The 12,361-nt window shown below is 48.9% G+C and overlaps 1 protein-coding gene across 1 annotated transcript in view; it reads right to left on the bottom strand.

Moving 5' to 3' along the window:
* LOC309332767 (5'-nucleotidase domain-containing protein 2-like) overlaps positions 1-402 on the bottom strand; it is a gene marked incomplete at its 5' end in the record, with an annotated part of 38,017 nt that extends 37,615 nt beyond the window's left edge. Inside the window, one exon of the mRNA XM_081845941.1 lies at positions 153-402. Within this exon, the coding sequence (XP_081702067.1) occupies positions 153-402 (250 nt within the window). The remainder of the gene's footprint in view (positions 1-152) is intronic.
* Between the last annotated feature and the right edge of the window lie 11,959 nt (positions 403-12,361).

A 12,361-nucleotide genomic window follows, 5' to 3' on the forward strand; every position in this document is an offset into this window, starting at 1 on the left:
AAGGTCCCGCAGGAAGGGAACTGCTCATGGACCGGGAAAAGAAACGGGGGTCCTGCGGGAGGAGAGAAGGGAGAGAAGCCCAAGGGGGCGGCCGCATCCCCGAGGGAAGGGAGCCGGGCGCCTCCCCCGTCGAAGCCCCTCGCGAGGCTCACCCTGCACCAGCCGCTTCAGCTCTCCGTAGCGCGCCCACAGGAAGGTCGGCCGCTCCGGCCCGGGAGGCGGCGCGCTGCCGGCCAAAGCCTCTTGGTCGGCGGCGGGGGCTGCCGCGGCGCCCCGCCGAGCCGGGGGCTGCCGGCTCCCGTACGGAGGCCTGGGCTGGGCGCTGGGCGCCTCCGTCGCGAAGCGGCTGCCGCGGGAAAGCGAAGCGCCCGCCCGGCGCAGCAGCCGCCGCCAGCCAGCCATGGCGCGAGAGGCGCGCGAGCGAAGGACGCGGAGCCGAGGCGCCCCGAGGGCGGGCAGAGAGAGGCGGCTCCGCCCCGGCCGGGCCTGGCCGGGCGCCCCTCGGAGGAAGAAGGGCGCCTAGAACTGTAAGAGCTACAACTAGCAGATCCCCCGCCCCAGGACGAGGATCTCCTCGGATCCCGCCCCCGCGTCTCCCTCCGGCAGGATTCTGCCGCCTGAGGCACCACCGCCTGGGTGGGCCGCTCCTGAAAAGCTTCCTTAGGATTGCAGTCGGACAGCCCGCAGCCCGCCTCCGCGTGTACCGGGAAGTATTCCGCGGGGCTGCTTCAAGAGAAGAGGGGGACTGAGAAATAACTGTATTTCGAAAAATAAATGAATGAACGAATTCCTATGCGCCACCAATAACCCAGAGATGCATTTTAAATAAAAGCACACATTCTACTCATGTAAAAACACGCTGATACGTGGGCCGGGTTGAGAAGGCAATTGGGCCGGATGCAGCCCCTGGGCCTTAGTTTGCCTACCCATGCACTATTAAAGCACATTCAAGGAATTCTTGGCACTGCGGTTTACTCCCTCACAGTTAACAGTTCTTAGCAACCCTTAACAAACTACAGCACCCAGAATTATTTGAGGGAAAGGATGTGCTTTGCATGTGTTTTTATGGTATATTCTATGCAATAGCCCCCTTCACACATCCATTGCATGAAGGGAAGTTCCACCTAGAACCCGGCTAAAGGCCACCGGCTCTATCTCTGACATCCATGCAATATGCATAGACATCAACCAGGAAAAGCCTACAGGTAAGGACTTCCCCCCACATTCTGGAACTATACACTTAAAAATTGTTGTGACGTGGGGTTTGTGATTTCAGCTCTCTTGACATAATATGCTGGAGATAGTTCTCTAGTAACACTTCTTTATTAAAAGCAACAAGACTGAGACCTGAGGAGGGGAGAGCTACATTTATAGGGACAGGGAACGAGCTAGAAAGGATACATTTTGGAGGGAACAATCTCAGGCAATCACAGTCCTGCCTATTGGAGGAAACCAATAAGACAGAGGATCCAAATACAGCAGCTTAAATGAACCAATAGTAGCTGTACCCTCTGGAACCAAAAGGCAGTTACTTTACCCTAATGCAAATACAGACAATAATAATACAGATATAAAATCCTTTGACTCAATACACAACACCCCTCCCCCCCTAGTGAGCACAGCAGACATAATCTCTCAGGTACTGTGGGGTCCTACAACTTCTACTTGATCTCCTGACAACAGGTGTTGCCGGTTCTGGATTGGGTGTCACCTGTGGTAGGGGGGCTGCTATAGGGGTTTCGTCAGGAACAGATGGAGTCCCAGACATCTCAGGGTCCCCTACCTGTACCTCGTCATCCTGAGGACTAGCAGACCCTGGTTCATTTGCTGAAGCCCCTGGTGATTGCACCTCTGGGCCATTTTCAGTCTGGTCTTGCAGCTCTGCGTCGTTAGCCAGGGATGAATTATCAGACTCCTCCCTGCTGAGCGCCCGGCGCCTCAGCTGATCTATATGTCTCTTCCAAACTTGCCCATTTTCCAAGGTCACATAATAGGACACAGGTCCACTAGTCCGGGTGACCACACCAGCCACCCACCCACCGCAAACCTCGTGAATAGTTCCTCACCCAGACCAGATCTTCAGGGGCGAAATACCTTGTTGTGTCAGTCTCAGCCTGGGGGTTTGCTCTTGAATTACGGTTTGGCATTTTATCCGGGTGGACATAATCCAGCACTGTTACCAATCTTCTACCCAAGAGCAGCTCAGCTGGCGACTTGCCCCTCGCAGTACACGGCGTCGCATGCTGCAAAAATAACATTCGCGCGATGCAAGCTGACCAGTTACCCTCCATTAAGCGCGCAATGGATTCTTTGGCTGTTCTTACCATGCGCTCCGCCTGCCCATTGGAGGATGGGTGAAAGGGCGCGGATGTGACCCCTCTTATGAAGTTATCAGCCAAGAATGCCCTGAATTCTTGGGATACAAAAGCTGCCCCATTATCTGATACAATGGTCTCAGGTAACCCGTGGGTTGCAAACAGCTGCCTCAACACCTTGATTACGGCAGCTGATGCCATGCTAGGGACCATCGCCACTTCTAACCATTTGGAATATGCATCGACGATAACCAAAAAGACCTTCCCCTGGAATGGCCCAGCAAAATCTAAGTGCAGCCGGCTCCAGGGAGCTCTGGACTGCTCCCACCAGTGAACTGGTGCTCTGGCCACTTCTGGCCGCACCTCTTGGCATGCCTTGCATGCTCGTACCCATTGTTCTATGTTCTGGTCCATTCCAGGCCACCACACATAACATCGGGCTAGCGACTTCATCCTGACCATTCCTGGGTGTCCCATGTGAAGCGTCTCAAGAACCCTGTTTCTCAGTGGTGCTGGGATGATCACCCTATCTCCCCACAGGAGACAACCCTTATACATGGATAACTCGTGCTGCCTTGTCGCATAAGGCCTGAATTTGTCTTCATGCGGACCACCTGGCCACCCCCTCCCCACCCAAGTGAGCACACGGGAGAGAACAGCATCTTTCCTCGTTTTCTCAGCAATATCAGTAGCCGTTACAGGAGCCCCCGGAAGTGTTTCCAGCATCATTATGTGCTCCACTGGAGCAGGATCCTCATTGCTCCCGCCAGGAAGGGGCAATCGACTCAGCGCATCAGCGTGGCACAACCGTTTCCCCGGCACATGGGTCAAGGTGTACTGGAACCCGTTCAGGAATATAGACCAACACAACATTCTGGGGGAGAGAATTTGTGGCGTTTGTTTGTTCGGGTTGAACAACCCCAACAGTGGTTTGTGGTCCGTTTCAATGGAGAAATGACGACCGTACACATAATCATGGAACTTTTTGATTCCTGCCACAATTGCAAGCGCCTCTTTGTCAATTTGAGCATAGTTGCGCTCCGTGGGCGACAACGTACGGGAATAGAAAGAGATGGGCTTCTCCGACCCATCCGGTTCCCTATGACTCAGCACCGCCCCCAGGCCGTATTGAGAGGCATCACATGCCAGGACCAGCGGCTTCGATTCATCATAATGAGCAAGGACGCTCTTGCTACTCAGCATTCCTCGCAAGGAGTCAAAAGCCTTCTGCTGCTCCTGCCCCCATCGCCACACATTCTTTTTCTGCAACAGTCTATGTAATGGTTCAGCTACCGAAGCTTTCTGGGGTAAGAACGAATGATAAAAGTTAATAAGTCCCAGGAATGTCTGCAACTCCGTCTTGTTCTGTGGTCGTGGTGCCTCGATGATGGCCTTAACCTTAGCATCTGTGGGGTGGATACCTGATGCATCAATTTTAAACCCCAAGAATTCCACAGTTGGCACCCCAAAACTGCATTTTTCCTTTTTTAGTTGCAACCCCACCTCCTTGAACTTGAGTAACACTGCACGGACACGCGCAACCAGTTCCTGTGGGTCTTTTCCAGCAATCAAAACGTCATCAAAAAATGGCAAGACCCCCGGCAGACCTCTTAACAGGCGTTCCATGAGCCCTTGAAAAATCCCTGGGGCCACACAAACTCCAAATTGTAATCTGTTAACTCTGAACACCCCTTTGTGTGTGACAATAGTCTGTGCTTCCGCTGATTGTGGGGTTACTGGCAGCTGTTGGTAAGCTTGCGCCAGGTCAATTTTGGCGAACACCTTGCCCCCAGCCAGTTTAGCCAACAGATGTGATACGACTGGAATGGGGTATGAGTTTCCCCTGAGTGCCTTATTGATAGTACATTTGTAATCAGCACAGATCCTGACTTCCCCATTTGCTTTAAGGGGCGTGACGATTGGAGTCTCCCACTTAGCGGAGTCCACGGGTGAGAGAACTCCCTGCTTGACCAATTTATCCAGCTCTGCTTCGATCTTGGGTTGCAGTGCAAATGGCACTCGCCTTGGTTTGAGTCGGATTGGGGCCACCCCAGGGTCCAATTCGAAGTCAACTGGGGGCCCTTTATAACAACCCAGTTTTCCATTAAAGAGACCAGCAAATTCTTTGCATAATGCCTCGCTCATCTCAGGGCAGGTTTGGATTGAATTAAGCCCTGATATACTCAGTCCCAGGGCAGGGAACCAGTCAGTGCCCAGGAGACTGGGGCGACTGCCCTTCGCAATCACCAGTTTGAGTACCGCCTGTTTGTCCCGGAACTGTACTCTCACGGCACACATTCCCATGACATGGATGCGGCCCGCTGAGTATGACTGCAAAGTTGCCGGGAAGGGCTCCAGAGGGGGCAACTTACCCCTGGGGAAGAATGTCCTCGCGGTCTGGTCCGACACGATAGTGAATCCAGATCCGGAGTCCACCTCCATGTCGCACAGCTGACCCTCAATCTTCACCTTGACGTGTGCCTTGCCTTGCGCTGGAAACTGCACGACCCTCCCGTTGATCTCCGTTACGTAGTGGCAGTCCTTTAGAACATGGTTTGCTGTGGGCGATCTGCGATGCTCCAGTCTAGGTGCTCCTGTCGCTCCCAACGCCGCCGATCTACAGACCCTGGCGATGTGACCTGTCTTTCCGCACGTCCGGCACATAGCATCCCGGAAACGACAACTCTTCCGCTCATGGTTTCCGCCACAACCAGGGCACCTGCCTCGGTGATCTTTGTGCACTGTGCAGGCCTGACGCACTGACTCGACCCCACGGACTGGGCTCTGGCTCGGAGTAGCCTCTAGCTCGTCCATGGCATGCGCAACTTCTATCTGTGGCTTAGGGGCCCTGCGACTGGCATCAAGCTCCTCTCTTTCATAATTCTCCATGGCGGTGGCCTCCTTCAAGGCTGAAGCAAGGGTAACTTCTTCTTTAGCCACGATGCGTCTTCTGGCTTTCTTGCTGCTCAGACCACCGATAAACCGATCCAGGAGAGTCTCTTCCAGATCTTGGAAGTCGCAGTGCTGAGCGAGCTTCCGCAGTTCAGCTAGAAATGCAGATACAGACTCCCCAGCACGCTGCTGCCTCTTATGAAACTCCATCCGCCGGGCCATCTTGGTCTCAGTAGGCGCTAAATGGCTTGTTAGGCAGGCAAGAATATCTTTGAGAGATGATTCACTTAGCTTCGCTGGGGCAAGCAATGCCTTGGCCAGCTTGAAGATCTCAGGCCCACAGTAGCTCAGGAATGTGGCCCTTGTTTTGCTGGCATCGGTGATCCCTTGAGCCACTGCGAAGAACTCGAAGCGTTCGACGTAGTCTTCCCACGTGTGGGGCTCTGATGGCTGGAAGGGCTCCAATACCCTTGGACTCTCCATTGTCCTGTGGGCAGGGTCGTCTTCTCAGCTGGCCAGTGAGTCTTGTTCTTAGCTACAATCCGGACTCTGAGGCAGGGCTGCGTTTAACCGCTCCTCAGCATTCCGGATGCCACCTTCGTCGCCAGTTGTTGTGACGTGGGGTTTGTGATTTCAGCTCTCTTGACATAATATGCTGGAGACGGTTCTCTAGTAACACTTCTTTATTAAAGCAACAAGACTGAGACCTGAGGAGGGGAGAGCTACATTTATAGGGACAGGGAACTAGCTAGAAAGGATACATTTTGGAGGGAACAATATCAGGCAATCACAGTCCTGCCTTTTGGAGGCAACCAATAAGACAGAGGATCCAAATACAGCAGCTTAAATGAACCAATAGTAGCTGTACCCTCTGGAACCAAAAGGCAGTTACTTTACCCTAATGCAAATACAGACAATAATAATACAGATATAAAATCCTTTGACTCAATACACAACAATAATAATGCATCATTTTAAACAAAAAAACCCCCATGTGTTCCAGGGCTAGAGAGAAAGCAGCAATCCCAGTATTGGGAGAAACAAAAGTTGGCAGCTGATAGATCAGACATAGAAAAAGGCTAGAAGGAATGAAACAGAATCCTAGAACAGATAATTAAGCAGTCTGGGAGCACTTAGAAATGGAGGCTGTGATGGGTTTCTCAAAAGCAAGTCATGCCAGACAAATCTCGATTTTTTGGGGGGAAGTTACAAGCTTGATGAATCAGGAATGCTGTGGATATTGATTTCAGTAAGGCTTTTGATAAAGTCCCCCATGATATTCTTGCAGAGAAGCTGGTAAAATGGTCTGGATCAGTGTTTCCCAACCGGTGTTCCGCGGCACACTAGTGTGCCGCGAGACGTTGCCTGGTGTGCCGTGGGAGGGAGGCGGGCGAGTCGTATGTTACGCTTATAGATCTCACCCTCTATGGTACTGGGGGAGTAAGGAGCGGCAGCGGCGGCGGCGGGAGCAACGGAAGGAAGCTCTCCGGCGGCTGCCGGAAGTTGGGAAGCGGCGCGGCTGCCGGCGGCGCTTCTAGTAGCTTCCAGGCGCGGCGAGAGAGCGAGGGCTAGGGGCGCTCTCCAGCCAGCCGGGCAGAGGCAGAAGCAGCGAGTCCTTCAGCGAGGCGCTAATGGCCAAGTGGGGAGAGGGAGATCCGCGCTGGATTGTGGAGCAGCGCGCGGATGCCACCAACGTCAACAACTGGCACTGGTGAGCGAGGGGGGCAGGAAAGGCAGCGGGAGCTGGGGGGGCGGAGGAGAAGTGGCTCGTGTTTGGCGGGGGGGGGGATGCAGCTCTTCCCCTGAGGGCTTTGGAGGAATAAGGGCGGCCGTGCTGCCACCGCCACACCCACCGCCACCCACACCCCCACGGTTGCGGGGACGCGTGTCTGCTTCTCTCTCCCTGTCTCTTGCCTCTGACCCCTTCGCACGAGATTCTCCACCGCTTATGCGTGTTCGCACCGGAGTCACTTTCCTTCGGGTTCGGTGGACCTTACTCTCAAATAAGTGTGGTAAAAGATTACAAGCACGGGGGGAGATAGAGAAACCTCCCTGGCCTGGTTTAACCTCCTTTTAAAAAAAATAATAACAGCTGGATCTGTAGAAGGGCAGCTAGTGAGAGTTTGGGTGCTTTTTGGCACGGAAAAAGAAATATGATCGCTAGCTACTTCTTTCAGATCAAGCTGCGCTGAAGTGCATGGGAGCTAGGGGCTGGTTAAAACAAACAAAAACGTTGGCAGTCTTTTCTAGGGGCCAGGTGCAGCATCTGGCAAAGCCAGCGAGTGCCTGCTGAATAAAAGTTTGCAACAGGGAGGCAGCCCCTCCACCTGTATCATAATCTGGTCTGCACAAGCACTCTCCAGAATAGGAAGCACCTTGTCAATTTTAATGGTGTGTTTGTGCTAACTAGCAATTCTGCCACATACAAATTAATGGCTGATTTGACAGCCAGATGGGTGGGGTATAAATAATAAATTATTATTATTATTATTAAGATTATTATTATTATTATAGAATAATTTTTGTGTGCTGCTGTAAGAAAGTCATTATAGCTCAGCATCAGTTGGTGGAAAGGACATGACTTTACAGGAGCAGGAGGAACTAACTGAACTGAGACAAAATCGTGGTTTCAAGCTAAGATTTGCTGATCTACCTTTGGACAGTTTTTGGTTGGAAACTGCCAAGGAGTTCCCCCTTCTGGCAAACAAAGCTATTTTGACATTGCTCCCATTTTCCACTACATATCTTTGTGAGTTGAGCTTTTCAAGCATGATTGCTATAAAAACTAAATACAGAGAGAGACTGAGAGCTGTTGACGAAGAGCTACGTGTGTGTCTTTCTTCGATTCCAGCCAGAATATCAGCTTTGTGTTCAGCCAAACAGGCCCAGGTTGCGCACTGAATAAAGTATTTTATAATTTTTCATATTTCTGTTTACTTACTATTTCATAATAAAGTAATTATAAAATACTATCTTTGTGTTTATTTGATTCCTATTAAAGAGTGTTACTTTATATATAGTCAATATAGGCACAGAGTTAATTTTTTAAACATTTTCTAATGGTGGTGTGCCTCGAGATTTTTTTCATGAAACAAGTGTGCCTTTGCCCAAAAAAGGTTGGGAAACACTGGTCTGGATGAGATAACTGTTAGGTAGATTTGTAGCTGAGCTTCCTGCATTGCAGGGAGTTGGATTAGATGACCCTCTATTTATACAGAATAATAGAATTGTCATATCCATTGCAGGAAGTCATTTTATCTGCCTACAACTTTATACCAACGACAGCAATGAAGTACACATGCTATTAAGTACACATGGTAGAGTTTGGGCACTGGCAGATGGTTCCTGTTCTGCTGATGGGATTTAATTGTAATACCAGCTTTCTCTTTCTTTAGGTTTTTCCTCCTCGTCTTTTTCCCTTTCTGCCTTTGTTCTTTTTTAGACTAGGTAGCTGTTTTATACCAGTATATTATAAAAGAGATAACTTTGTAATGGGTATGTATTATTGTATATCTCCGAGTATCAATAAATTTTAAAAACCAGCAGATGCAAGTCGCACAATTAAACTCACTCCCCACTTCCAATTTGTGTGTGTGCGTGACATCCTCTTCATCCAAGTGGCAGACCACACTCCCCCCCCCCCATTAAATTTAGATTTTCCCAATCAACAGTTCATCCAGTAAGGGAATATCAAAAATAAAAATGTATGTTACCTGACTGTGGGTGTACTGAAGCACATTGTTGGCACTTCTTTTCCACATGTAGTAAAATGTCACTAAGCACCATCTCTCACTGTACCCCCTACTTCTGTTTCCATCAACCCAGAGGAAAGAATGCAGCCTGCCTTTTTCCACTGGTTGCTGTTGAAGGCATGTCCATAATATTTTAGTTTTTAAACAGCTCTTTCTGCAGAAGCTCTTGCATAAAACAGCCATAATAAATATTCATACAGGAGTCAGGAAAGAAAAAGCTGAGGAAAGGAAGTAGCAGCCTTGCACATAAACAATCATTGGCTGGAGTGGAGCAGCACACATTTTATTTTTGACTGTTCTTTTGTGCACAAATCTGGAATATTGTAAACACTTTTCTTTCAAAGGTTGGTGGAGTTTGGCTGTACAGTGGTACCTCGGGTTAAGTACTTAATTCGTTCCAGAGGTCCGTTCTTAACCTGAAACTGTTCTTAACCTGAAGCACCACTTTAGCTAATGGGGCCCCCCGCTGCTGCTGCTGCGCTGCCGGAGCCCGATTTCTGTTCTCATCCTGAAGCAAAGTTCTTAACCTGAAGCACTATTTCTGGGTTAGCGGAGTCTGTAACCTGAAGCGTATGTAACCCAAGGTACCACTGTAGTGGAAAAGTTAACTGAAAAAGTAGACATTTGAGGGGAGTCAACCTGAAAGGTATAAGCTTGAGGCAGCAGTGTAATGCAGCAGCAAAAAAACCAAATGGCTACCTGACCTTTTGAATGACAGCATTGACCACAGGAGCAGAGTTGACTGATTGAGGGCAACTATATACTGAACTTTATATTATGATCAGCTGTCTTGGGATTGTTCTATTGGTGTGTATGTATATTTATGTATATGTATATCTTGGGATAGATTTATGGCAGATTGGGTACTGATGAGGGAGCACTACTACGGTGAATCTCTCCATGCTGGAAACTTAACAGAAGTATGATCTGTTGCACACACTAGGTGTCTCACTCCAGTGTACAAAGGAAGAATGCTTCTTCTGCACAGTAACATTTCTAATGACTCAGCTTCACTTCCTCCCTTTTTGTAGAACACTCCCACAGCCTTAGCCCAGAGGATGAAGGGCTGAGACCCATTTGACACAAAGCACAGCAACAAACCCAGCTTTGCTCCAAGTACCTGAGCAAGAGGCAGGGTTTAGCCAAGCCTCCAAGCTTTTATTTGTTACTAAGATCACTATACACCTACTTTCCATTTTTGCCAGAAGGGGGCATCAACCATCTACAGATATTTTTATTATTATTATTAAAGAGTTTCTTGTTTTACAGAAGTATGTGTAATGTCTCTCGTATTTTTTTCCATGTAACATTTTTACAAATCCATTTCATTTGTTGAGACATTAGGGGGAGGAAAAAAAGCAGTGGAGGGGGGAAGATGGGTGGGGGTGGGGTCGGGTGGCAATGCTTCTATTATGCTTAATGTATGTAGAGTTTGGTGTGAGCGTTGCTTTTGCTGTTCACTTGTGTTCCTTTGGTGGTGAGAGAGGTTGGGGTTGGCCTAGGGTGTGGTTGTTTGTTTGTGATAGGCTGTGGTGATCTTTGTTTTCGTGTGTGAGTGGGGTGGGTGGGTGGGTGTTTTGGATCAGGTTAGCCATATTGATTTGTATGCTGTTGGTGGATTATTGTCATTGTCTTGTTGGGCTGTGTATGTGATAAAGGGGAGCCATACCGGGGTAAAGGCATCTTCTTCTGTTTGTCCCCGTGTCAGTTTCAGTTTGTTGGTTAATTTTCCTAGTAGGGCTGTTTCCCATACTATTTGGTACCATTGGTCCATGCTTACTCCCGACAGGTCTCTCCAGTGTCTGGTTATGGTGTTTCTGGCTGCTGAAAGTAGGTGGGTTATGAGTTCTTTGTGGTGTAAATGGGCATTGTTGTCTTGGAAGATGTTTAGTGGGTCCAATTCTGGGGTGATGTTTAATACTTGCTTAGTTATTTTACATATTTCTCATGTGGCTGTTGTCCAGAATAGTTGGATTTTGGGGCACTCCCACCACATGTGGAGGCATGTGCCTGTGGAGGTTCCTGGGCGTATTAGTGCTAGTTTTCTTGGTGTTAGGTACCACCTGTAGGCGAGTTTCAGAGTGAGTTCTTTTCGTTGATATCTGACTTCTTGACACTGCTTCCTCGTCTTCAAGCTGTGGTCCATTTGCTTTTTGTTTAAATGCACAGAGGCCCCCCACACACACCCTGTGCCTGGCATAATCTGCTTGGAGCACAAAGTAGTTTTTGAAAGCTGTGCAAGCAAGCCAGATGGGCTACAGTCTTCTTGGCTGAAGTCATGGACACAATTTTCCCTGCACAGAGAAAGCCATCTCCCCCCAGCCATGATGCCTTCACAATAAGATTCTTAAAAATATCCTGAGTGAGAAGGACCACAGAAAAAGAAGTTGCATTACTTTGTAGCATGGTGGCAACAAAAGCTTGGATAAAGGAATTAAGGACAGGGTCTGCCCCAATAGGTCTAGCAATGTTTGTCATCCTTTAGATGTGAATTTGGTAAAAAGACAAAAGTGGAAGGAAAGTATTATGCAACCACCAAAACTAGGATGTTATTTACTAAACAGAAAAGTGTACCAAGGATAGCAGAATGGTTAGAGAAGCTGTAAGGATATGTGGATATAGGTAAAAGGTAAAGGTAAAGGATCCCTGGACGGTGGAGTCCAGTCAAAGGTGACTATGGGGTTGCAGCACTCATCTCGCTTTCAGGTTGATGGTGCCTGTGTTTGTCCACAGTCAGTTTTCCGGGTCATGTAGCTAAACCGCTACTGGTGCATGGAGGTCTATGACGAGTGTCAGAGCACACAGAGACACAATTTACCTTCCCGCCGCAGTGATACCTATTTATCTACTTGCAGTGGCATGCTTTTGAACTGCTAGGTTGGCAAGAGCTGGGACAGAGCAATGGGAGCTCACCCCATCGTGGGGATGCAAACAGCCAACCTTCCAATCAGCAAGCCCAAGAGGCTCAGAGGTTTAGACCACAGCGCCACCCGCATCATATGTAGATATGAAGATCACTAAGTGGGAGTGGGTGGCATTCATGTTTTATTCAAGCTTGATCCATTAAAATGAAAAAGACTTAACTTAGTCATGTTCGTTAATTTAAATGGGTCTCCTCTGAGCAAAACATAGCTGAATATTGCCCAAAGCTTATGGAATTTAGAAGGCAAATGGACAATGTATTTAAAAACATGGTTTCCATTTGGGCCAGAGATTGGAACCTGTAGCCCATCCTCCCTGACCACCAGTCATGCTGACTGAAGTTGGAGTTGGAGTCCAAGACAAACACTGAAAGAGCCACAAAACCCCAACTTAGATTATCCTTTCTTGCTACTGTACATAAATGAATGGGAACACTGTTACAGTAGAATTTCAAGTGGTATAGGTGAGAGCCAGTGTGGT

This window comes from Podarcis erhardii (genome assembly GCF_964252035.2).
Source record: "Podarcis erhardii genome assembly, chromosome: 17".
NCBI lineage: Eukaryota > Metazoa > Chordata > Lepidosauria > Squamata > Lacertidae > Podarcis > Podarcis erhardii.